Raw genomic sequence first — 26,624 nt, 5'->3', positions numbered from 1 at the left:
GCTGGAGTGCAGTGGCGCGATTTGGGCTCACTGCAAGCTCTGCCTCCTGGTTTCACGCCATTCTCCTGCCTCAGCCTTCCGAGTAGCTGGGACTACAGGCACCCGCTGCCACGCCCGACTAATTTTTTTGTATTTTTAATACAGGCGGGGTTTCACTGTGTTAGTCATGATGGTCTCGATCTCCTGACCTCATGATCTGCCCGCCTCGGCCTCCCAAAGTGCTGGAATTACAGGCGTGACCCACCGCGCCCAGCCAATATGTGGTCTTTTATGACTGGCTTCTTTTACTTACCGTAATGTTTTCAAGGTTCATCCATGTTGCTGAATGTATCAGAACTTTATTCCTATTTATTGCCAGATAATATTCCATCTTATGGGTATAATGCATTGTATTTATCCATTGATCAGTTGGTAGGCTTTTGGGTTATTTCCACTTTTTGGCTGTTGTAAGTAATGCTGCTATGAATATTGGTCATAAGTTTTTGTGGATATGTGTTTTTATTTCTTTTGGTATATGCCTGGGAGTAGAATTGTTAGGTCTTAAGGTTTAACATTTTGATTAATTGCCAAACTTATTTGAAATGACGATACAGTTTTACATGCCCACTAGCAGTGTATGAGATTCCAGTTTTTCCACATCCTCACCAAGACTTGTTGTTATCTCTTTTCTTATTGTAAAAAACACAAAATCACATAACATAAAGTTTACCATCTTAACCCTGTTTTTTTTTTTTTTTTTTTTTTTTAAGACAGAGTCTCACTCTATTGCCCAGGCTGGAGAGCAGTCATGTGACTGGCTCACAGCAACCTCTGCCTCCTGGTTCAAGCAATTCTCCTGCCTCATCCTCCCAAGTAGCTGGGATTACAGGCATGTGCCACCAGGCCTGGCTAATTTTGTATTTTTAGTAGAGATGGGGTTTCACTATGTTGGCCAGGCTGGTCTTGAACTCCTGGCCTCAGGTGATCCACCCACCTCTGCCTCCCAAAGTACTGGGATTACAGGTGCGAGCCACTGCGTCCAGCCTCATCTTAACTATTTTAAAGTATAAAGTTCAGTAGTGTTAGGTGTATTCACATTGTTGTAAAACAGATCTTCAGAACTTTTCATCTTGCAAAACAAACTCTATACCGTTAAAAAACAACTCTCCCTTTTTTCTGGCCCCCACCCTCTGGTAACCACCATTCTGCTTTCTGTTTCTATGTTTCACTACTTTAAATACCTTATATAGGTGGAATCATACAGTATTGCATTTTTGTGACTTGCTTATTTCACTTAGCATAATGTCCTTAAGGTTCATTCATGTTGTAGCATGTGACAGAATTTCCTTCTTTTTTAAGACTGAATAATGGGCCATGCGCAGTGGCTCATGCCTAGTGCTTTGGGAGGCTGAGGCGGGAGGATCAGCTGAGGTCAGGAGTTTGAGACCAGCTGGTCAACACGGTGAAACCCTGTCTTTACTAAGAATGCAAAAATTAGCCAGGCGTGGTGGTGGGCATCTGTAATGCCAGCTACTTGGGAGGCTGAGGCAGGAGAATCGCTTGAACCCTGGAGGCGGAGGTTGCAATGAGCCAAGATTGCCATTGCACTCTAGCCTGGGCATTAAGAGTGAAACTCCATCTCGAAAACAAAAAACAGACTGAGTAATATACTACTATAGCTATAGACCATGTTTTGCTTATCCATTTTTGTTTATCTTTTGGATATATGCCCAGAATTGGGATTGCTGGATCATATGGTAGTTCTGTTTTTAATTTTTTTGAGGAACCTGTTGTCCATAGCAATTGCACCATTTTACAATCCAACCAAAAGTACATAAGGACTCCAGTTTTTCCAAATGCTTACAATTTGTTATTTTCTATTTTTTTATGGATGTGTTATCTGACTTTAAAAAATTTTAGTCATCTGGCCCAGCACAGTGGCTCACATCTGTGATCCCAGCACTTTGGGAGGCCAAGGCAGATGGATCACTTGAAGCCAGGAATTCAAGACCAGTCTGGCCAACATGGTGAAACCCTGTCTCTACTAAAAATACAAAAAAATTAGCCAGGTTTGGTGGTGCATGCCTCTGTAGTTCCAGCTACTCTGGAGGCTGAGGCAGGAGAATTGCTTGAACCTGGGAGGCAGAGGTTGCAGTGAGCCGAGATTGTGCCACTGCACTCCCACCTGAGCAACGGAGTGAGACTCCGTCTTAAAAAAAAGTAAATAAAAATGTTAGTCATCCTAGTGTATATGAAGTGGTGTTTTGATTTGCATTTCCCTGATAGCTAATGATGTTGAACATTTTTTCATGTTCTTGCTTATTGGTCATTTGTGTATCTTGGAGAAATGTCTATTCATATCCTTTGCTCCCTTTTCTAAAAAAAAAATTTAAGTTCAAGGGTATAAGTATAGTTACATAGGTAACTGTAACTTGTTATTTAGGTAAACTTGTATCATAGGGGTTTGTTATACAGATTATTTCATCACCCAGGTATTAAGCCTAGTACCCATTAGCTTTGCTTATTTTTTAATTGACTTATTTATCTTTTTATTATTGAGTTGTAAATGTTCTTTATATATTCTGGTTACAAATCTTTTATCAGATATATGATTTGCAAATGTTTTCTCTAGTTCTGTGAGTTATCTTTTCATTTTCTCAGTGATAACATTTGGAGAATTTTAATTTTGGAACACTAGTATATTTTCTTTTTCTTTTCTTTTCTTTTTTTTTTTTGAGACGGAGTCTCGCTCTGTCGCCCAGGCTTGAGTGCAGTGGCCGGATCTCAGCTCACTGCAAGCTCCGCCTCCCAGGTTTACGCCATTCTCCTGCCTCAGCCTCCCAAGTAGCTGGGACCACAGGCGCCCACCACCTCGCCCGGCGAGTTTTTTGTATTTTTTAGTAGAGACGGGGTTTCACTGTGTTAGCCAGGATGGTCTCGATCTCCCGACCTCGTGATTCGCCCGTCTCGGCCTCCCAAAGTGCTGGGATTACAGGCTTGAGCCACCGCGCCCGGCCGGAACACTAGTATATTTTCTAATTGCTTTGTGTTCTAATGAGAACTAGATCAGAGATGATGGATTGGTTTACCCTGATTTACTTGTATTTAAAAAGTTTATGTTTAAAATGTGCTTCGAAGAGAAATATTAGCACTAAAATATTCATCTAATTCCTTATAGGCATTTAGGAGTAAATACTTTAAAAGATGCATTTTTAATAATAATCTGTTAGTGTTAAGAGAAATGGTAACAGGAAAAGCCAATAATTTATTACCCTTTGTTTGTCATGTCATCTTGGTTACTAATTTGTATTGGTTGGCTTCTTTCCTCCCTGTAGGGAAAAGTAATAGAACCTCTGAAAGATTTTCATAAAGATGAAGTGAGAATTTTGGGCAGAGAACTTGGACTTCCAGAAGAGTTAGTTTCCAGGCATCCATTTCCAGGTAAAAATTAGAATTGAATTTTGTTTGATTCATCTTTTTTTTTTTTTTGAGATGGAGTCTCACTCTGTCGCCCAGGATGGAGTGCAGTGGCGCGATCTCGGCTCACTGCAAGCTCTGCCTCCCGGGTTCACGCCATTCTCCTGCCTCAGCCTCCCAAGTAGCTGGAACTACAGGTGCCCACCACCACGCCTGGCTAATTTTTTTTTTGTATTTTAGTAGAGACGGGGTTTCACCGTGTTAGCCAGGATGGTCTCGATCTCCTGACTTCGTGATCAGCCCACCTCGGCCTCCCAAAGTGCTGGGATTACAGGCGTGAGCCACTGTGCCCGGCCTGATTCATCTTTAGACCTTCACGTTGAAGAAAAATCAATTCAGACAATTCTGAAATAATCTGTCATCTCAGGGAATATGTAACATGAGAGAAAGGAAAGGATGGTTAGGGAATAATTGAAATCTTTTGAGTATCTACTGTATTTACTTCATTTTATTAAATACTCATTTTCCATTGTCTTTGCATTTCAGTGTTACATTATCCTTGGGAGTCTGGCATCTGATGTTGCCATCGGATGAGAAAACCAAGACATAAAGATATTTTAATAACATTGCCACACAGTCCTAGTAGTAGAGCTAGGATTTGTTATATTCTTTGTACCATACCATAGTCCTTTCCATGGAAGATGTGAGGGTTTAAACTTAGCTCTTTAAAATCCTTGTCCTATGTCTGACTTGTTTGAATGGATGAACCACTTCTTCTTGGCACAATGTAACTAATTCCTGAACAAATAATACTCCATTTGCTGTCATATAGAAAAAAATTAGAGGTGATACTTGTTTAAAGTTAGGACTGCAAGTCTTAACCTGTTTTTGTTACTATTTCTTGAGAGGTTGGGAAAGTCTGTACCTCAGGTTCTAGCTCACTGTAATAGTGATTAGGGGATGATTTGGGAGAATGACCTCATTGAATTGAAAAACAGAATACAGAATAATAGCCAACATTTCTTGGGTACTCTGTATGTGCTAGGCACTCTGCTAAATACTTTTTATTGTCTTATTTAATCTTCACAATGGAAACTAGTATTATCCTGTTTTACAGATGAAGAAACTTAGAGAAAGCAACTGATTTGCCAAAAGTTATGCAGATTGAAAGGAGTGGAGCCAGAATTATATCCCCAATAATTTTTAGCTCTGAGTTTATACTCTTAATGATCATATTGGCTCCATAAACAGCTTTACAAATGTGTAACCTATGTGGTGATTAGCACTTGTTCTCAAATCTAGTAATCAGATTGAGATCTTTAGTCCCTAACCTGCATGCTGGCAAAGAATGGTCTGTGGACTGGTGTGTGGCTCATGCCTGTACCCCTGAGTCTACTAAAAATACAAAAGTTAGCCAGGTGTGGTGGCAGGCACCTGTAATTCCAGCTACTCGGGAGACTAAGGCAGGAGAATCGCTTGAACCCAGGAGGCGGAGGTTGCTGTGAGCCGAGATTATACCATGGCACTCCAACCTGGGCAACAGAGCATGACTCCATCTTGGAAAAAGAAAAAGAATGGTCTGTGAATGTAATGGAGGGAAGCCAAGTGTTCTGTGTCCTTGGTCATTATTTCATCTAGACTCACTTGATGTTTTAAAAATCTATTTTGTATGTTGAGTTTTCTGTTATGTAAGATTTCATTGGCAAAAATTGTTTTGCTGCTTTAAAACCTATCTTAAATATGCTGTTTATTCTAAAGGTAAAGAATGGACTAGGAAATTAATGGACATAGCTGAGGTTTTGCCTACAACTAGGCATCTCAAGTGATGTCTCTTCTGTTATAGTAAAGCAGCAGAATCCAGTTTTTCATACATCAACGCACACCTTGTGTTTTTACGAACTTTTGAGTATTTGGTAAAATGGAGGTCGGGTGCAGTGACTCATGCCTGTAATTCCAGCACTTCAGGAAGCCTAGGTGGGCGGATCACTTGAGGTCAGGAGTTCCAGACCAGCCTGGCCAACGCAGTGAAACCCAGTCTCTACTAAAAATACAAGAAATTAGCTGGGCATGGTGGTGCATGCCTGTACTAGGTACTACTGGTGGCTGCTAGGGGAGGGTAAGGCAGGAGAATCTCTTGAACCTGGGAGGTGGAAGTTGCAGTGAGCTGAGATCGTGCCACTGCCCTTCAGCCTGGGTGATAGAATGAGAGTCTGTCAAAATAAAATAAAATAGAAATACCAGTTCACATTTTTTGGTATTAAAAACTCACATTATTTATTTGATTATGTATATATTTTAACAGTATAATACCATTCCTAAAATCATATTGATAGTTGAAGCTGGATGATGAGTAAGGTGGTTAATTATACTGTCCTCTTTATGTATATGTTGGAAAATTCCCTTATTAAAAACTTTGAATAGATTGGCACATATGTTATAAACTAAAAATATTAACTGGATAATTTTGTGATACTTAATACATGGACTGTAAAAATAGGATAGGCCAAGTGCAGTCAGTGGCTCACGCCTATAATTCCAGCATTTCCAGAAGCTGAGCTTCTGGAGTTCAAGACCAGTCTGAACAGCATAGTGAAACCCCTGTCTTTACTGAAAAAATTAGCCAGGCATGGCTGTGTGTGCTTGTAATCCCAGCTATTTAGGAGGCTGAGGTGGGAGGACTGCTTGAGCTCAGGAATTTGACGCTGCAGTGAGCAATAATTGCACCACTGCACTCCAGCCTTGGTGACAGAGCAAGACTCTATCTCTTAAAAAGAGAGGAATGATAGGGAGAGAATTAAACGTGTTGTCTTATTTGAGCCTCACAATGGAAACTATGATAGTATTATCCTGTGTTATAGATGAAGAAACTTAGGGACAGAGACTAACATGCTGAAAAGTTAAGCAGACTAAAAAGTGTACATAACTTAAATGTTGCAGCATTCTAAATGTTACAACATTTTTAGAATGTTGAAGTATTCTAAAAAATGCTGAGTTGAATGGGAAACTAATAGCTACATTTGGATACTTATGATGGCAGATAGATTTTAATTTTGGAAAGGTTTTATATTTTGAAAATAGTTGCATTTTTATATTAGATTTTTATATTGGAAATATAACATTAATGTTAAATACTATTGTTACTCTTACCTTTAGGTCCTGGCCTGGCAATCAGAGTTATATGTGCTGAAGAACCTTATATTTGTAAGGACTTTCCTGAAACCAACAATATTTTGAAAATAGTAGCTGATTTTTCTGCAAGTGTTAAAAAGGTGATATTTGATACAGCTAATCATTATAAGAAATTGAATGGATTCTTATTATATACCAGCATTTATAATGAATTTTTTAGGGTTTTATTATTTGAATATTTGGAGTAATGTAACCTTTGAAATGACTGTGGAGAAAGTATTCCATGGATATTCTTATATACACATTTTTCCTTCCAGCGAAACAAGACTGGATATCCTGAGTCTCTAAAAATGTCAGATAAAGTATTTTAAAGCACTCTTTTATGTGTATTGCAAGAAAGTAAGGGAAATCCTTTAAGTCAGGAATTTATTGGGAGCATCATTGCAAGAAACTAAAGCTGTCTGCTCCTCTGAGGACAGCTTCTAATCCTGTGTGGTCTAGGATTTGGGTTTTAACAATTTCATTCGTGTACAGGTGTCTGAGTATGAGACTGGGTCCAAGAAGGGCCAGAGATTGGATCAGATATCTTCACACTATGCAACATTTTAGCTCCAAATTGAAGATTAATGGAAAAGTTCCCCAGTCTACTTTATTCTACAGATGTGGGGTTTTAATTTATGTAATGTGCGTGGTCTGAAAATTGCAATGTAAGAATTTTAAAGTGGATCTCAATTGATAGTGCTTATGGGAGTTAGGCAAGGAGCAATGCAGATTCTCTTTAGAATAGCTTCACCTAAGTCCCAAAGGATTCTCATAGATAGAATTCCAACAAATATGAGGTTATAATAAAAAATATAAATCACCTATAGAAGTATGGCACCATGAATGAGAAGGGAAAAAACTGTCAGAACAAGACCCTCAGGACTTTACTGGAATTAACAAGCAATATATAAAGTAAATAGAAATAAGCTATTGATAATAAGAATAATGTATAAGAGACTACTAAAAATAACTGGGCAGATTTGAAAATAAGTCCTGGGAATGAAAATAATAACTGAAAAACAGCTTAAAGACAGAATTAATGAGCTAAAAGAAAGTTGTTTAGAGATTATCCAGAAATTAGTACAAATCATCATAAAGAAAATTTAGGTACAGAAGGTTAAGATAGAAGGATAAGGCAAGTGCTAACATATGTCCAGAAGGAAATAATAGACAAAAATGTATTAATTCCTCCACACTGGTAAAAGACATGATGGCTCAGATTCAGGAAACATAACACATCTCAAGCAGAATAAAGGGAAATAATTTGACACCTAGTAAGCATATCTTAGAGAAATTAAAGACTGCCAAAGACAGAGCAGCTGCAGAGAACAGATCAATTACCTACCCAGGAAATTATACTGAAACAGTAAAGGTAAGACTTCAAAATGCTAAGAGAAAATAATTAACTGTAGTGAACAGCTGAACTGTCTTTTAAAAACAAGGGCAAAATAAAGTTATTTTGAGATTAAATAGAATTTACTACTAATAGTCCCTCGCTTTTGAAGTATACTATTCTTGATATATAGCCCTAGAATTTAATTGGTCTGAGATGGGACCTGAGCATCCCAAGTAATTTGTGCAGTTAGGGTTGAGAACCTTTTTTTTTTTTTTGAGATGGAGTTTTGCTCTTGTTGCCCAGACTGGGGTGCAATAGCACGATCTCGGCTCGCTGCAACCTCCATCTCCCAGGTTCAAGCCATTCTCCTGCCTCAGCCTCCCGAGTAGCTGGGGTTAGAGTCATGTGCCATCACGCCCGGCTACTTTTGTATTTTCAGTAGAGGTGGGGTTTCTCCATGTTGGTCAGGCTGGTCTCGAACTCCCGACCTCAGGTGATCCACCCACCTCGGCCTCCCAAAGTGCTGGGATTACAGGCGTGAGCCACTGCGCCCGGCTGAGAACCATTGTTTTAAAGAACTGACTTGAGGAGAAGCAGCAGGATACCAGGAGAAAGTCGTGAGTACAAGAAGGAATGCTAAGCAAAGAAAATGGTAAATGAGTAAAACTGAAACAAACATGGACTGTATAAAATGATAAAAATAATTATAAAATTGAGAGTAGAGGTAAAAATGATACCTACTTATTCTTGTTCATTAGAAAATATGTAACAATGTTTAGCGGAAGTAGCATGTAAGCCACAAAGGGACTGATTTGAGCTAAGGAATTCAAAGATGCCTGTATTATTTGCCAGAAGGACAGAAGATTGATTATCTTTTAAATATCCTTGTTAACACTTAAGGGCAACTACTGCAAGAATAGAAATAGAGGATTTAACTTCAAAATCGGTAAAGAGGAAATAAATGAGTTGGGAGAAATCACCAGTTCAAAAGACAACAAAAAGGAGTAAGAGTAAAAAGTGGGATAAATAGATAATTACAGAATAAGATTGTAGAATGAAATTCAACTATATTGATAACTCATTAAAAGGACTAATATCCCTAGTTAAGACATAGACTGTTAAACTAGATTGAAAACTAAAATCTGTTTAGTATAGAATAGTAGGTATGAAAAGTATAGTCTGTTCACAACAGGCATTACTAATACCTAGGGATAGGAGGAGTGAAAATTAAAGAATGGAAAAACATATACCAGGTAAATAAAGAAATGGCTAGAGCTATATTAATTTCAAACAAAACTGACTTTATGGTGAAAAGCATTAGAGATAATATTTGACTCAGATAAGGTGCATCACTTACTGGTGACAGGGTACTAAAGCCTGCATAATCTGCATTTCTTATCCTAAGACTTCTTTGTAGTTCTAGCCCTCAGCTGTGAATTTCTGGCTTAGTGCATAGCACACACAACTCAAGGAGATACCAAATACAATCCACTGCTAAAAACCAGTAAAATACATAAGATAGTAGTAGATAATAAAAGAGTGAATACCTTATTTCTTAAAACTGAAAAAATGCCTCTTTGGTTTTTCTCAGCCACATACCCTATTACAGAGAGTCAAAGCCTGCACAACAGAAGAGGATCAGGAGAAGCTGATGCAAATTACCAGTCTGCATTCACTGAATGCCTTCTTGCTGCCAATTAAAACTGTAGGTGTGCAGGTGAGTTGTGTGAATTCATTCGCCAGTGATACACTTTTTTTTTTTTTTTTCTGGAGACGGAGTCTCACTCTGTTGCCCAGGCTGGAGTGCAGTGGCATGATCTCAGCTCATTGCAACCTCCGCCTCCTGGGTTCAAGCACTCTTTCTACTAATATTAAAATAAGGATTACTTAGAAAAATGAAATACGTAAGTATATATACCAAGTTTAGAGAAATAAGAAGGTAATTTTTTATAGAATGTGTAGGGAGTGAATAGTTACAGGAACTAAATAGTCAGGTTGAGATTTTGTAGTTTTGGAACATCTGTGAACTCTAACCAAAGGCAACCCTTTCCTACAGGGTTGGCATGCTTATTTCTGCCATGTAGGGCAGGGATCAAGAGGTCATTTATCCTTCTAGATGTGAAATACACTGTGGTTTTAGAAGTCTTTAACTGCAGGAAGGCCTCCAGATGAATTAAGTTACACCATTTAGGTGTTGTTCTCAGCTTGTGTATTCCCTATACTAGGGAACATGTTCTGCTGATGTTTTTTGTGTTTATTCTGCCTTTCTAGTTGTAAAAGAACATGAGAATAATATAGTTCTCAATTATAAAATCCTACTTGCAAAATGACTAATAACGTAATTTCAGACAAAACTTACTTTATGGCAAAAAGCATTAGAGATAATATTTGACTCAGATAAGGTGCATCACTTGCTGGTGACAGGGTACTAAAGCCTGAATGTATGTAAATATAATCTGCATTTCTTATCCTAAGACTTCTTCATAGTCCTAGCCCTCAGCTGTGAATTTCTGGCATAGTGCATAGCACACACAACTCAAGGAAATACCAAATACAATCCCCTGCTAAAAACCAGTAAAATACATAAGATAGTATGTTACTTTCTCCTCTTTTTCTGGAGACAGGGTCTTGCCCTGTCACCCAGGCTGGAGTGCAGTGATGTGATCATGGTGTACTATAGCCCTGAATTCCTGGGCTCAAGCGACCCTCCTATCTCAGCTTCCCAAGTAGCTGGGACTACAGGCATGCACCATCATGCCTGGCTAATTTTTAAATTTTTTTGTGGAGATAGGGTCTCACTGCATTGCTCAGGCTGGCTTTGAAATTCTGGCCTCAAGTGATCCTTCACTTTGGCCTCCCAAAGTGTTAGGATTGGAAGCGTGAGCCACTGTGCCCGGCCTTCTTTATATGATCCTTAAATGAGTTTTTGGGGAACAAAAGTGTGGGAGGGTAGAGAAGAGGAAGGTTATTTTATTTCGAGTGTGTGGTTAAATGGAAACTAGAAGAGGTATCAGTAGTTCAACTCAAAAATGGTATAAGTGCCAGTTATTGGGTTAATGTGTTTATAATGTCCTCTTACAGTAAAATTATGTGTAGAAAGAAGTTCTACTGTTTTAGAGATTATTCATCTAAAACCTAAAAAGCATTTTTTCTAAATATATGAATCTGTCAGTTAAATTCCTTTTTGCTCTGAATACATGCAGTTCTGCTTGTAAATAAAACAAGATAAAAATTGGTTGTTGCCGGGTACAGTGGCTCATGCCTGTAATCCCAGCACTTTGGGAGACCGAGGTGAGCGGATCACCGGAGGTCGGGAGTTTGAGACCAGCCTGACCAACATGGAGACACCCCATCTCTACTAAAAATACAAAATAAGCCGGGTGTGGTGGCGCATGCCTGTAATCCCAGCTGCTCGGGAGGCTGAGGCAGGAGAATTGCTTGAACCCAGGAGGCAGAAGTTGCAGTGGGCCAAGATCGCGCCATTGCACTCCAGCCTGGGCAACAACAGCAAAACTGTGTCTTAAAAAAGAAAAAATTGATTGTTATTTTTAAAGTAAACTAAAATATTTTATTTCATGAAAGTGATAGAGCCAGCTATTTGGGTTAAGGAACTCTTGCCTTCCTTTTAAAGGCAAAATGTTGTAAGCTGCTTATGTTGTTTTAAAATCACTATTGAAATAACCTTACTTGGAGTTATTGATGTTTTCTTTCAGTGGTTTATGGATTATCTCATTCACATACAAATTTATTTTGAAATTTGCAATGACACTTACAGGCAGTATTACCCTAATATATAAAAATAGAATTGTGGACAGGTTATTTAATTCTTAAAAGTTTCTCAGTTTTAAGTAGATTTGTTACAGAGAACTTCCACGTCTGTATGCTAACTCACGCTACACAGGGAGTTGAGTTGAAATGGTTCCCTACTCTTCTTTTTAGAGAAATGTTACAAAAAATAGATATTTGAGGTAATTTGGTGAATAGGTGATTTCTTTTTTGAAAATGAAACTTATTCAGGCTCTACTACTTTTCCCACCAAAATAAAATTTTCTTTTGTTATTGGATAACTGACTTTAGTCTCTTAGCCTTTGAAGCTTAGACCCTTGCAAGCCCAGATAAAAATGATGGTTCATGGTTAGTATAAGAACGCATTTTATTTTCTAAATACCAAAGTAAACCATATTTGTAAAAAATCAAAAATACATTAAAAAAATTCTTTGTATTTCTACTTTCCAGTTAAGTTTTGTATGTGTCTTTCTAGAAACACTTTAAAAAGAAAATAGGGGATTTGGGGTACACATTGTCAACTTTTTTCTTTTAACTGAGCATCATGAACTTACCTTTCTGTGCCTTTCCAAGTAGATTGTTCTTAATTGTTCCCTCATATTCTATGCATACCATCATTTATTTAACTATTCTTCTAACCAGTGGGCATTTAAACTGTTCTCAGTTTTTTATTATATAGGCATCCCATCAGTTATCCATGTATTTATGTAGGATCATTTTCTGTGTTAAATGTGCATTTTACACTTTTTTTTTTTTGAGATGGAGTCTTGCTCTGTTGCCCAGGCTGGAGCCCAGTGGCATGATCTCAGCTCACTGCAACCTCCGCCTCCCAGGTTCAAGCGATTCTCCTGTCTAAGCCTCCTGAGTAGCTGGGGTTACAGGCACACACTGCCATGCCTGGATAATTTTTTGTATTTTAGTAGAGACGGGGTTTCACCATGTTGCCTAGGCTGGTCTCGAACTCCTGAGCTCAGGCAATCCACCCGCTTTGGCCTCCCAAAGTGCTAGGATTACAGGCATGAGCCACCGCACCCGGCCCATTTTACACTTTTATAGATGCTATCACATTAGCGTTCACATACGTTGAATTTTCACGTTCTTGGTACCTGCCACTCTGGTACTTCTCTAATCTGTTACTTTTTAAAATGCTTTTCATAAAAAAAGCAAATTACTTGGATTAAACAGGACACAGGAAAAGAGAATAAATTATAATCAGTTTTATTTTTATTTATTTTAAAATTAGCTTTTAAGCTGATACTTAAACACATTGATAAGTAAATGTTTATGAATTGTTTTTGTTTCCCACTTAAGAATTCTTTATCTACTCAGAACACATGGGCAGATGTTGTTTGCCAAATGACAATTTTTCATAATTTTATTTATTTGTTTTTGAAATGGGGTCTTACTCTGTTGCCCAGGCTAGAGTACAGTGGTATGATCACTGCTCACTATAGCCTCGACCTCCCTGGGCTCAGGTGATCCTCCCACTTCAGCTTCCTGAGTAGCGGGAACTACAGGTACATGCCACCACACTGCCCAGCTAATTTTTGTGTATTTTGTAGAGACAGGGTGTTGCCATGTTGTCTAGGCTGATCTCAAACTTCTGGGCTCCACTGACCCACCCACCTCGCCCTCCCAAAGTGCGAGAATTATAGGTGTGAGCTTCTGTACCTGGCCTTGTCTGCCAAGTTATCCACAGTTAGCAGGTAATGGGAATGTTGAATAAATTCCTTTTTTTTTTTTTTTTTTTTTTTTGAGACAGAGTTTCGCTCTGTCACCCAGGCTGAAGTGCAGTGACATGATCTCTCAACTCACTGCAACCTCCGCCTCCCAGAATCAAGCGATTATCCTGCCTCAGCCTCCCAAGTAGCTGGGACTATAGGTTCATGCCACCATGCCCAGCTAATTTTTATATTTTTAGTAGAGACGGGGTTTCATCATGTTGGCCAGGCTGGTCTTGAGCTCCTGATCTCAGGTGATCTGCCCACCTCGGCCTCCCAAAATGCTGGGATTACAGGCATGAGCCATTGTGCTCAGCCTAAATTCTTGATATTACCATGATATCTTATGTATGTCTTAACTGATTCAGGTAGGATTTAATATGGGATTTTAATTTGGAATTTATTCATACCATTAAAGAACCATCTAGTATAGACTTTCATTCAGATTTCAAAAAAACTATTAATAGTATCACCATGCATAAGATATTTTTCAATGCATCTTTTCTTTTTTTAAAAAAAACAGTGTTGTCAAGTTAAACCGAGTTTAAGTTTAAAGTCAGGTTGACTTGACTTTAAAAATTATTTGACTGTTAAAAATTATTGATTATCTTTTTATTTTCAGGGTGACTGTCGTTCCTACAGTTACGTGTGTGGAATCTCCAGTAAAGATGAACCTGACTGGGAATCACTTATTTTTCTGGCTAGGCTTATACCTCGCATGTGTCACAACGTTAACAGGTGTGTTTCACAGGAGCTAGGGTGGGGGCATGTGTAATGGAAGGATGTGCTTCTTAAGGGCTTTCCATTAATGAAAGACCAAAAGGCTCAAATGTAGATATAGGTAGGTCATGTAGATAAGAGTAAATGGCTGTGTTTGCAATTCAAATATGCACATAGGTCGCAGTTCAGTAGATATGTAATATTATCTTGTGTTTTGACTCTATCACAGTGTAATCATCTGTTAAAATTATTTAAAGGAGAAAGATTTTTTATTTTAGTGTAAAATATTAAAGGCAGCTGTAAAACATATCTTCTAAATTAGTGGCTTATATTAGCTATTGGTTTTATGGTGACATGTTTTATTCCAGAAGGATTGAAAAAAAGTATGTCCAGGTTACAGAATTACAAATAAAGGAACACACACACACACCCACCCAACCCCTACAAAACAACCAACCACCCGCCCCGCAAACAAAAATGGAGACTTGGTTAATTTAGTAGTAACCCCAAGGAAAAAAATTGAAGAAATGGGCATGTGCCAGATAGCATTAAAATAGTTACATTTAAATATATAATTTACATTTTAGATTAATTTTCCTTTAATTTGCATAGTAATTTCTTACAGTGGATATATCAACAGCTGATTTATGATCTATTTCTAATACTCAATTTCATCATATCACATAGAGTTTAAAAATTCACTTATTTTGTACTAGATTGCTAATTAAATATTCTTATTTCACAGTTATTCTCTCTCTTCAGTTTTCTTCATGGGTGTTAGGCAGTTGACAACCAAAAAGAATTACTTGAGATTTCGTTTTGCTCAAATTGCTGCAGAAATCAGAAGCTTACCTTTTAATGTTAACCTAGCAGAGTCTGTATAGTTAGAGATAAGGAGTTACAGGGAAGCCGTATTTTTACTGATGGGTACATGCTCATTCAAAAGCTTACTCAAATGAACTGAAGACCCCCAAATACAGAAGCATCTTTCATATGCTGAAAAATAGAATTATTAATATCTTCAATAATGGGGGCCAGGCATAGTGGATCACTTGAGCTTAGGAGTTTGAAAACAGCCTGGACAACATGGTGAAACTCCATCTCTACAAAAAATACAAAAATTAGCCAGGCATGGTGGTGTGTGCCTGTAGTCCCAGCTACTTGGGAGTCTGAGGTGGGAGGATCGTGTGAGCCTGGGAGGTTGCCTTGAGCCAAAATCGTGCCACTGCAGTCCAGCCTGGGCAACAGAGTGAAACCCTTTCTCAAAAACAAAACGAAACAAACAAAAAAACTTCAATAATGATAAATTTTTAATTGCCTATTTTGAGTGGACATAATTGTCTTGGTTAGAACAGTGGCTCATAATTTGCCTTCTGTAGAATGCTATATAAACTTTATATATCACAGAGAGAATTTCCCTAAATTGAACTGCACGCTTTTACTGTATAATTAGTGTATTTCTTTATTCACAGCATTCTTACAGTTTTATCTCCTTTTCTTTTTCTTTTGCCGAAGGGCACACATCCTTGTTTAAACTTTATGTTTATATTCTAGTTTCTCTCTCTTTTCCCTATTTGTCTCTTCTTCCTTCCTCCCTTCTCAAAAAAGAAAAAAATAAAAAGCCTAACAATCAGCAAACAAAAAACTTGATTTTCCCAGCAAGCTCTTAAAAGAATCTTGGTGAACTTGGCCGGGCACGGTGGCTCACGCATGCCTGTGATCTCAGCACTTTGGGAGACTGAGGCGGGAGGATCACGAGGTCAGGAATCGAGACCATCCTGGCTAACACAGTGAAACCCCGTCTCTACTAAAAATAAAAAAAAATTAGCTGGGCATGGTGGCGGGCACCTGTAGTCCCAGCTACTTGGGAGTCTGAGGCAGGAGAATGGCGTGAACTCAGGAGGCAGAGCTTGCAGTGAGCCGAGATCGCGCTACTGCACTCCAGCCTGGGTGACAGAGCGAGACTCTGTCTCAAACAAAAAGAGAATCTTGGTGAACTGGAGATTTCTTTGCCGGGGTCTTTTTGGGGAATTGGAGTTTTAAAATATTCTTCCATGTTTGCCAGTTTTTTTCCTAATTTGAATGAGGGAATCTTTGTACAGGGAGGGACTGTTCCAGTTTTACTGTCATATGTAGTGTGGGTAAATACCTGTCCCAGTACACTCTAGTGATTTTGTATGTAAGAAATGAGAAGGTGAAAAAAGCAGATTCACGGCATTCTCTTAACTTTCTCCTCTAAAGATCTTTTATGAGCTTTAGGAACTATATTGTTTAGAAAAAGTGTAACTTACTGTCTATGCTTGGGATAAAAACCTTGCTTCTGTTGTAGTATGTTTGGAAGGAGACAATAAAGTAGTTGGTGGTGTCAGTGGTTTTGTGCTAATATGGTTTTCTTTTGTGTATTTTACCTAAGTACATATTAAGAAAAAAAGAAAAAACATTAAACTTTACCATGATAGTTGCCAGGGAGATTTATTTTCTTTGCTAAAAACATGACTGATGAAAAGTGACAATTGTCTACTGGCTGGAGTAGGGAGAACTAGCTAAGTGGCACTCATATCTCTACCGTGATTCCCTCTTGTTTTCTGGGTGAAGATTGTGAAACAGATCCCTTCAAACCAATGGCCAGCTACACTTCAAGTTGTTATAATTGTCTGATTCTGATTTCCTCAAGTTATGTTCCAAACTGTACTCTCATTGACTCTCATTAACATGAAGATATTTGTGGTGTATCTTCATGTCTTTCAAACAGACATTTATATAAAACAGTAATGAATTGGTTTTTTTGGAAGGAAGTAGTAGGATACTAAGTCCTATTTCAATGGCCCTTTTAATGAAGTGCAAATGAGAATCTCTCTAGGATCATTGTTTATCAAGTAGAGAAAAAAAGATGATTTTACTAATTTTGGGAAATTCACTGTAGTTTCCTCTTGGAGATTTCCATTGCATGTTAGCATAGTTTCTGAAGTCTTATCATAAAGACACCTATTTTTAAATTTTAACTATGTGTATTTGTTTCCTAGGACTACCCATAACAAATTACCACAAACTGGGAGGCTTAAAACAGCAGACATTTATTCTCTCACAGTTTAGGAGGCCAGAAGTCTGAATTCAGTGTTGGCAAGGTCATATTCTCTCTGAAGACTCTAGTGGAGGATCCTTCCTCGCTTCTTCCTACTATCGGATGGTTGCTGACAATGCTTGGCTTGTGGCAGCATAATCCAGTCAGTCTTTGTGTTCACATGACCCTCATTCCCCTATGTGTGTCTGTGTATCCAAATCTTCCGGTACTTGAAAGGATACCAGTCATTGTATTAGAGCCTATCCTAATCCAGTATTAACTTCATTTTAACTTGATTACATTTGCAGAGACCCTTTTTCTCCCCAGAGATTCTGGGTGGACATGAAGTTTTGGGGATACTCTTTGACCCAGTACGTTAAGTGAAAAGAGAGTTGTAATAATCACTTATATCTGTGCACATTCTGAGATACAGAATGTTCCAGAGAACACACTTTGAGGAAAGCACATAGAACACAGACCTTCCTATAATCTTACATGTTGTCCTATCCATTTGGGGAGTTGAAGTGGGCAGGAGAAGGGCCTAAAACTAAGTGGGAAATGGAAAGAATGTTACTGTTCTAAGTGCCTTGCTTCTCATACTGAAATGTAATTTCTACATTTAAAATGTAATTGCTCTATTATTTTTACGTCTTTGTTTCCAGAGTTGTTTATATATTTGGCCCACCAGTTAAAGAACCTCCTACAGATGTTACTCCCACTTTCTTGACAACAGGGGTGCTCAGTACTTTACGCCAAGCAGATTTTGAGGCCCATAACATTCTCAGGGAGTCTGGTAAGTTGCTCCTGTTTTTGATCACTACCCTCTGAAACTAGTTTTTGGAAGCTTGACATTAAGAGTAGGAGGATGTAGCTTTTGCTTTTTAGATGCTTTTGTTTTTATTATTTATTATTTAAATATTTGAATGTTCTATGATGTTGGTTCTTTTTTTTTTTTTTTTTTTTTTTTTGAGACAGAGTCTGTCTTGCTCTGTCACCTAGGCTGAAGTGCAGTGGCACAATCTTGGTTCACTTCAGCCTCTGCCTCCTGTTACAAGTGATTCTCTTGCCTCAGTCTCCTGAGTAGCTGGGATTACAGGCACCCGCTACCACACCTGGCTATTTTTTTGTAGTTTTAGTAGAGATGGGGGTTTTGCCATTTTGGCCAGGCTGATCTCAAACTCCTGACCTCAGGTGATCAGGTCAGGAGTCAGGTCAGGCCAGCCTTGGCCTCCCAGAGTGTTGGGATTACAGGTGTGAGCCACCGCACCTAGCCTATAATGTTGCTTCTAAATAAAATATATTCACCTTTGTGGCAATTTGTGGGTATGCACAGAGCAGCAGAAAATTTGAATTTCCAGACTTAGATGTTCCCAGCTGAGTTTGAACAAGGTGACACTATGCCTTCTTGTTTCAGCTCTCATAATGTGAACAAGTCGTTTTCATGGTCTCCTGATGAAATATCTTTTGCATTTTTATGCTTTTTGTTGGTGATTTTGCTGTTTAAAATGGATCTCAAGTATAGTGTTGAAGTGCTGTCTGGGTTCCTAAGCACAGGAATGCTGTGATGTACCTTACAGAGAAAATCTGTGTGTTAGATAAACTTCATTCAGGCATGAGTTAAAGAGCTGTTGATTTTGAGTTCAGTGTTAATGAATCTATAATAAATATTAAATACAGTGTCTTAAATCAGAAACACACATAAAACAAGGTTATATATTAATCAGTTGATGAAAATATTGCAACCAGAGGCTTGCAGGGACCTAACCCTCCGTATCCCCTGGGAGAAATGGTTCAGTATTCACTAATTCATTGTTTGCAGTGTAGAATATAACTATACTGCTAATTATAATAGAGAATAATGAGAATGGACTCTTTCTCTCTATAGCACATCAGTGAAACATCACTGATGTGATCAAATTCTGTTTTTTGCATTTATGGTTGAGTCCAGTTAAAATGCTTTGCGAGTAGCTGGAATCAATGCATGATGACAGTCTTAACTATGCTGTGTGTGTATATGTGATTTCAGATATTGTCTGGGAGGATTTAATTGAACTGAGAGTGCTTTTCTATGGTGCGGTGATTGGTTCTACATGTACCTTTCTCTAGGGTATGCTGGGAAAATCAGCCAGATGCCAGTGATTTTGACACCATTACATTTTGATCGGGACCCACTTCAAAAGCAGCCTTCATGCCAGAGATCTGTGGTTATTCGAACCTTTATTACTAGTGACTTCATGACTGGTATACCTGCAACACCTGGCAATGAGATCCCTGTAGAGGTAATTTATATATTTTTTTCTAATGCATGTTCTCAGTACCTCTTACATTTTATAATACAGTGAATGGAATAGGCTATGCCAGTGCTGTATTTCTGATGTTGGTTTTCTGTTCATAAGATAGGCCTTTTTTTTTTTTTTTTTTTTTTTTTAATTTTCACATATTTGATTAATACACTGGGGCAGAAAAAGGCCTTAAGTTATAAATGCTCTCCAAATGTCTGATTACTATATAAACAATAATCAATTATAATAATTTTATCTAATCCTGCCAGTTTCTACTTTACAAATAGTATTCCCCAAATAAAGAAGAAAACTCTAGGAGTGAAGAAGAGTTTGTTAGAAATAAGGATGCAATTTGATAGCTTTAGGGCCAGACACCCAAGAATTGCCTAAATGTTCTCCCTACTACCAATTCCAACTCAATTTTTGATCCTTCTTTGTTTTCACCAGAACATTCCAAAGGAGCTACTTGCATAATAGCAAATGAAAATCAAAGTGAGACTCTATCAGTTGGGCCACTGCCTCCAGTGCACTAACACGAGGCTGTGGTTGTAGCTAGGTAGATGGGTTGGGGAATGTGGCTTTGTTAGTTTTCTCTTAGACTCAAATTTGCCAAATTTGACAAGTGAGCAGGCTATCCTCTCCTCCTGTATACTTGATAATGATTATTACAGTGTACTCTGTGCCACCTTAGAGTTGTATGTTTAAGCTGCAGATAATTTGCAGAGCATTGGCTGAAACACATAAAGTCACATGCCTGGATGCCACAGCAATGTCAAATCACTGTATGTTCTTAAGCATTTGTTGTGGCTCAGTCACAAACACAAATTGCAGACTAGCACCTGTTTGTGGATCACACTTTGAGTAGTACTGAGTTTAAGTCACTAATATTTTAAACCTTAGTAACTTAAACCTATCCCTGCAGAGGGGAGTAGGTTCATTCTATAAGATTAATCGGAAACCATCCCATATATGTGGAGGACAATAGTGAAAATAGTCAACTTTTAATTTTAAATTAGAAATGTAAGCCCTGTAGGACTGCTGGACATGCAGTGGATGCTGACTTTTCTCTGTAATTTTTTTTAATAGGTGGTATTAAAGATGGTCACTGAGATTAAGAAGATTCCTGGTATTTCTCGAATTATGTATGACTTAACATCAAAGCCCCCAGGAACTACTGAGTGGGAGTAATAAACTTCTTGTTCTATTAAAGTACCGTGTGCAGTTTAAATTGATTAGAAATCATTCCCATTATTGACATGCAGTACTGTGAAAAGAGTTACTGGAGCAGCTACATCACATCTGAGTTCTCCACAGCAAAAATCTACGGCTTAAAAGCTGAGTTGGGGATAACCAAAAGGGACTGAAGAGTTTGTACGGGTAAATAATCAAGGCACCATTGCCTACACTCAGACAGATTGATACTGCTTTTGCCTTTGCCTCACTTATTCTTTATGTATAAATTCACTGTTGCTATTGATGTCTCTGTGAAGATGTATGAAGGTGGGTGAGTTTGGGGGTAGTTATGGGCTTCTTTCTCTTTGCCAGTTTCTAAGAACTGTTAGAAACACCCATTATTTACCAGTGTTACGTACTATGTATATATACTTTTTGGAGAATCAGTTTTCTTATAAGTAATCTTATTTCTCCAAAGGGTGAAAAAGAGATGAACATATCAGATAAAGGTATAGGTGGGCTATTCCAGCCACTTTTGAAGGACACTGAGGGTATAAAATGTAAGCTACCATAAAATGGAAAAGCACCAGGAATTTGTTGATGTACTTTTGAATTTTATTTCACAGCCTTGGGAGGAAGAAACTGTGAGTGGTCTCACATGTCTATGAATGATCTTAAAATGTTTTCAAACCATGTTTCACATAGATGCCATGTTATTCAATGTCAGCTTGTTCATTAGTAAGGAGCGTTATCCTCCTAGCCTTATATTACCAGCCCCCCACAGCCTTGCATAGAATGTTTCTGTTACCTCCCTAGAAGAAACTGGCTCAGTGACATTTCTGGTGTAGTGCAAATAGAGGTCAAGAGGACATTTTCATCTCTTCTTTTGCTGGTCCGAGAAACAGCTCTGAGATCCCAGAAGCCATGATGCATACTTACAGCTTACAAATGGGAGAGCAAAAATGTTTATATCTTCTAGTAAACAGTTGTAAAATGAGCTCTTAGATCTAATCTATAGACATATTGTTCGTTGCTCAGACATCTGTGAACAGTCTTGATCCATGCAAGATGTTTGCCAAACTTTGTAATCCTTTCTACTAGCTATAAGAGAGAATTTAAGAACTGGTGCAGGACTTGTTGCCATCGCCACCAGTTTCTAACAGATCTTTTATAACATTCACATAAGTACTGTAGACAGTAGTAGACTTAAACTCTCCGTTTCTCTCAGTATTTTAGCTAAGAATGTTACCATATTTTTCTCTTACCAATTCCATCTCAGGTTGCTGCTGCTTTTCTAGTTTAAAAGGTCAGATCTATTAATCAGGTATGAAATTTTATTTGGGATTCAGTGTTAGATAAACAACAAAATGATGCGTGGCAAGAAGTCGTCTTTTTATTCTGGCTGGTCCAGAGAACAAGAAAACCGCTGCTGGACCAGCAAGGGAAGAGTTTCTGTCTGTCTTAACAGAAATCTGTCCCCAAGACAAAGGGGTACTTGACTCCTACAAAACTTAAAGGGTACATTCTCTATCCTGATGAGGAGGTACTCATTATGGCCTTCTGGAAAGAGGCTATGTTAGTGATCTGGCTTAGATTTAGAGTCATGTTATTTGAGAGCTAGAATAGACAGCCTATAAAATGCTTACCAACATGTGTCAGTACACTTTATGTTTATATGAAAAAAAAAAATTCTAGCCACAGTGTCTTACTATTTTGTGTTGAAGCAAACAATAGGAATTTTGGGAAAATAGTAAGAATGTGTGTTCCCTAAGTATGTTATATGGAACACTGCTCCACTGAGAAGGTCCATGTAAAAAGGATTAGGTGGTCATATAAGTTTGGGGAGAATAAGCTCAGTTGTCCTTTCTTGGAGATTCATGGTATACAATATTCAAAGCTCTGAGAAATTCTGAAGTTAAAAACAATTGCTAAATTCTGCTTAATTTAGTGTTTTCCTGATACTTGTTTTTTGAAGACCTTTTATATAATCCCTCCTAATATATACTTAGTATATACTTAATCGATATTGGAAAAATTGTTTCTCCAAAACACATCTTGGCATGACATAGTTTCTTAAAAATCTAAATTTTCTGGAACTCAGGAATTTCCTAATATTTAGCACACTGTCTTCTTTTGCACAGCACTTTTTGCTTTGTGCCATATAGCATTACTCTGTACCTTCACAGTATTTCATCGGAGCCACTGAGGAAAGTTAAAGGTTGCACTTCCATTTTACAGTTAAGAAAATAAACTCATCTTAGGCATGGTTCCCTAATGAATCTCAGAATTAAATTTCAGGTTTCCTTAGTCTAGATTGTCCTTTCCTTACGTGTATTCTGACACCTAAAATTAAGTAAACTTATGAGATGCTTATTTTTGACTAAGACTAGAATGGTGGCTACCTGGCTAATAACATTCATCATTGGTTATGCTGGGCATATCATGACTTTATTCCCATTGCTTACCATCTACCTGGGACACATCTCTCTTTAATTAAATATATTCTTTTTCTTTGTACCTTTTAGGTAGACAGAAGAATGCAGATCATTGAAAGCATTATTTATTCCTAAGACAGGCAGGCACAGAATCATTTTTAAGAACCAAATACCCAGTCCTGCCTTAAAGGCCCCATCTATGATCATTAGCTCTGTTAGAAATAACAGCCTGGCATAATTCCTAAATACAGGTCTGTAGATGTATCCAGGAGATAGGGTTACACTGTTTTCCAACCTTTTTTTAATCCCTTAATCTTGAGGTAAACTGCATGCATTTAGTCAAACAAGCATCATAAAAGTTTGTGTCCTCACTGTTTGGGCTTAACCTCCTGATAGCCTATTTTACTGAATAACTTGACCCTAACCTGTAGAGATAAGAGCATTCAAATTAGGAAGGCAGGACTATCCGTCTTTAGTGCTTTGCTCTGCCATTAAACAACACTGTGAACTTGGTCAAGTCATTTTTGTTGTTTATCTGTGACATGAGGTAACTATATTAAATTTTCAACATCAAATCCAGCCGTAAATTTGTATTTTATAAACAAGAAAAAGCAAAGCAGGAGACAGAATGGAGAAGCTGGATAGTGTTTTTTTTGTTTTGTTTTTTTGTTTTTAAGTTCTTTTATTGTCAGATATGACACAAAGGGAAACATCAAAATGCACTGTAAAGTTAAATCCTAGTTACCTTTTTGTTTGAAGCTGTTGGCAAGGTTTGACCACTTGAGGAATCTTCTGCTGTGAGATGACACTTGAAAAACACCCATCAAAGTTTCCTGGTAGGAATCTCTCTTTACTGCGTGTTTTTTTTGAAAAGCTGACAGAGAATATGCTTTGACTTTGACACTAATGAAGTCACCTATCATCAATTATATACAGCTAATTGTTGGGAGCTAGAGCTAGAATCCAAGCTTTCTGATTCTCTGCATGGAAGAGGTAATGCTCTAGGGCCCTTCAGGGCAAATCTTAAAAAGGAAGTTCTTAGTGTGTAATTGACCATCAGGGATAAATGGGCTTCGAAAGTGTTAATTGTCTCTTTACTTACAGTGAGTTTCTAGAGATAGGCCTGTCTTTCAGAAATTCTCTGACATCCTCTTGCCCAATGTTAAAACCACTTTTCCACACTACTCCCCTCCAGAAATCTCACTCATATGTGGCGAGGGCACGCCTTAGCTATCACCCCAATGGATGCTGCTTTCATTGACCCAAATCCAGAATGTAATGGGGAACTGAATACAAGTTGGATGTCTCCACCCTTGGAAAGCACATCTTTTGTTCTTACTGAAGTAATTTAACACCACCAGATGATGGAGGGATCACGATATCTTTTTAATCACTGAAGGACTTTGACCAGCAGTAATGGTGGCATTGTTGACTCTTAAATTTCTGAACGTTTCACTTAATGGCAAGTGAAGAGATGTGGAATCCCCCAAAGAGTGTCAACATGCTAACTTCCAACCCTATTTTTATGTACTGAAGAGGCCTCAGTGTCTCACTGAACTCTTAACCTTTTTGTCAGTGTTCCTCAATACTTCATGCCTATTACATAACCTGTAGTTAAAAAATACAATATGTCCAATTAAATAATTGGACAGTTACTTAATCAGACACCATGGTCTGATGTCCAATTAAATAAAATTAGAATCTGGAGGTAGAACTCAAGCATTTACAGTTTTAAATCTCCCAGCCAAAATAAATTCTTACTGAGGGCCATACCTAGCCTATCTTCATCAGACTTACAGGTGAATCTTTGTCAAACCTATAGGAGAGAAATGCAGGACGTAGAGACGGTCTTGCTGAAGGTCTTAGAGCTAAATTAGTTCATATCCAGGAACCAGATTCTGGAACTGATTATACCTTTATTATGTTGTATGTCAGACACTCCCAGGACCTGTTTGGTAATAATTAGGACAGCTGACATACTTGTTGCTAATTTCGAGATCTGGGCAACAACTGTGTAGGCTGTTCTTTCAACCTCGTTCTTCCTACTTCTTTACTTTTCCTTCAGAGAGGAGAAAGCCACCCCTGTGCTGTAGCCACTGCTCCAGTTCTGACTCTAGCTAGGTCATGAAACAGACTGAGCTATTATTGCACCAACACATAAATCCTCCTGCCATTTGGGTATTATTCTTTAGAGAACTGGAGATTACCTACCTGCAACCTAAGTTTCCTGAATTAGAATCATTTGAGCAGCACCATCTTAATTAACTCATTAACATATTTGTAGCCAGGCATGGTGGCGCATGTCTGTAATCCCAGCACTTTGGGAGGCCGAGGCGGGCGGATCTCTTGAGGTCAGGAGTTTGAGACCAGTGTGGCCAACATGGTGAAACCCCATCTCTACTAAAAATGTAAAAATTAGCAGGGCCTGGTGGCACGCGCATGTAATCCCAGCTATTCAGAAGGCTGAGGTGTGAGAATCACTTAAACCCGGGAGATGGAGGTTGCAGTGAGCAGAGATTGCATCACTGCACTCCAACCTGGGTGACGAGTGAAACGCTGTCTCAAAACAAAAGCAACATATTTGTTTACTTTTGAACCGTGTGGTGTCTTTTAACTTTGTTAAGGGCCCTTGGTTAGCAAAATTTTGAGTTTAGGAAATTTGGCTATTTCTTGGGTATATTAAGTACAACTCCAAAATCCTCTGAGTTGTCTGGGAAGCCTAAACCTTGAGCAGTATCCAAGTGGAGTACATATCTTCAAGAATACAGATTTTTAAGGTAAGTAGTTTTCTGTCTTTGCATCTCCTAAGACCATTGTTACAACCTTGATATTAAAGAAGTGAATGTAAACCTCCTTTTGAACATATTTTTTATAAAGAAATATTTTGTTAATTGGAGTAAGTAGTATTCATTGTTTATGAAATCACTATGTAATTGTTAATTGTAAACTGCAATGTCTATTTTGTGTTGTAACAATGTTGCCATAAAATAGCTTTGCTAAATGTGAAATGACTTTAATCCCTTTTGTCTTCAGTATACTTCATAAAGGAGGAAATGATGATTTCACACTTTGTCATGAAGCTTCCATGTTTATGAGAAAGTCCAAGAAGTGAGAGCCAAGAGGACAGACATTATCAGAATATGGGACATAAGGAATTGCATATAGTGTCAGGGGTTTCTGTGTAACAACTTACTTTATTTCTTTTACATACATAGGAGGCGTTAGCATTTTGCTCGGTGTTAACGGGGAACATAATGGATACAAAACATTGGATAGCTTTTTATTTAAATGATAAGCTAAAGGTGTGCGTATACACATGCACTTATAAAATTAAAGTCATATATATGTATATACACAGACTTATGTGACTTATTGCATATTCATTTACATTTGACCAAATCTTTTGTCAGTTTCTCAAGAACAATTTAACCTTTGTTTAATACATAAGGTCCTTTTAATTGTTTGAAACTATGTTATCAGAGTTGATTAAACCCATCAAAGTAAATGTACTAGTGAGTTATCAATATGAAGATTAGAATAATA

The 26,624-nt window shown here is 38.0% G+C and overlaps 1 protein-coding gene across 1 annotated transcript in view; it reads left to right on the top strand.

Annotated features, from left to right (window-relative positions):
* GMPS (guanine monophosphate synthase) overlaps positions 1-26,089 on the top strand; it is a 76,725-nt gene extending 50,636 nt beyond the window's left edge. The window contains exons 10-16 of the mRNA XM_010365895.2: positions 3,315-3,420; positions 6,550-6,665; positions 9,495-9,620; positions 14,033-14,148; positions 17,854-17,984; positions 19,298-19,470; positions 20,560-26,089. Of these exons, the coding sequence (XP_010364197.1) occupies positions 3,315-3,420; positions 6,550-6,665; positions 9,495-9,620; positions 14,033-14,148; positions 17,854-17,984; positions 19,298-19,470; positions 20,560-20,661 (870 nt within the window). The 3' untranslated portion in view covers positions 20,662-26,089. The remainder of the gene's footprint in view (positions 1-3,314; positions 3,421-6,549; positions 6,666-9,494; positions 9,621-14,032; positions 14,149-17,853; positions 17,985-19,297; positions 19,471-20,559) is intronic.
* The last annotated feature ends 535 nt before the right edge of the window (positions 26,090-26,624 follow it).

This window comes from Rhinopithecus roxellana, chromosome 1 (genome assembly GCF_007565055.1).
Source record: "Rhinopithecus roxellana isolate Shanxi Qingling chromosome 1, ASM756505v1, whole genome shotgun sequence".
Classification (NCBI taxonomy): Eukaryota; Metazoa; Chordata; class Mammalia; order Primates; family Cercopithecidae; genus Rhinopithecus; species Rhinopithecus roxellana.
Note: the sequence above shows the minus strand (reverse complement) of the source record. Positions and strands in the feature narration are given on the sequence as shown.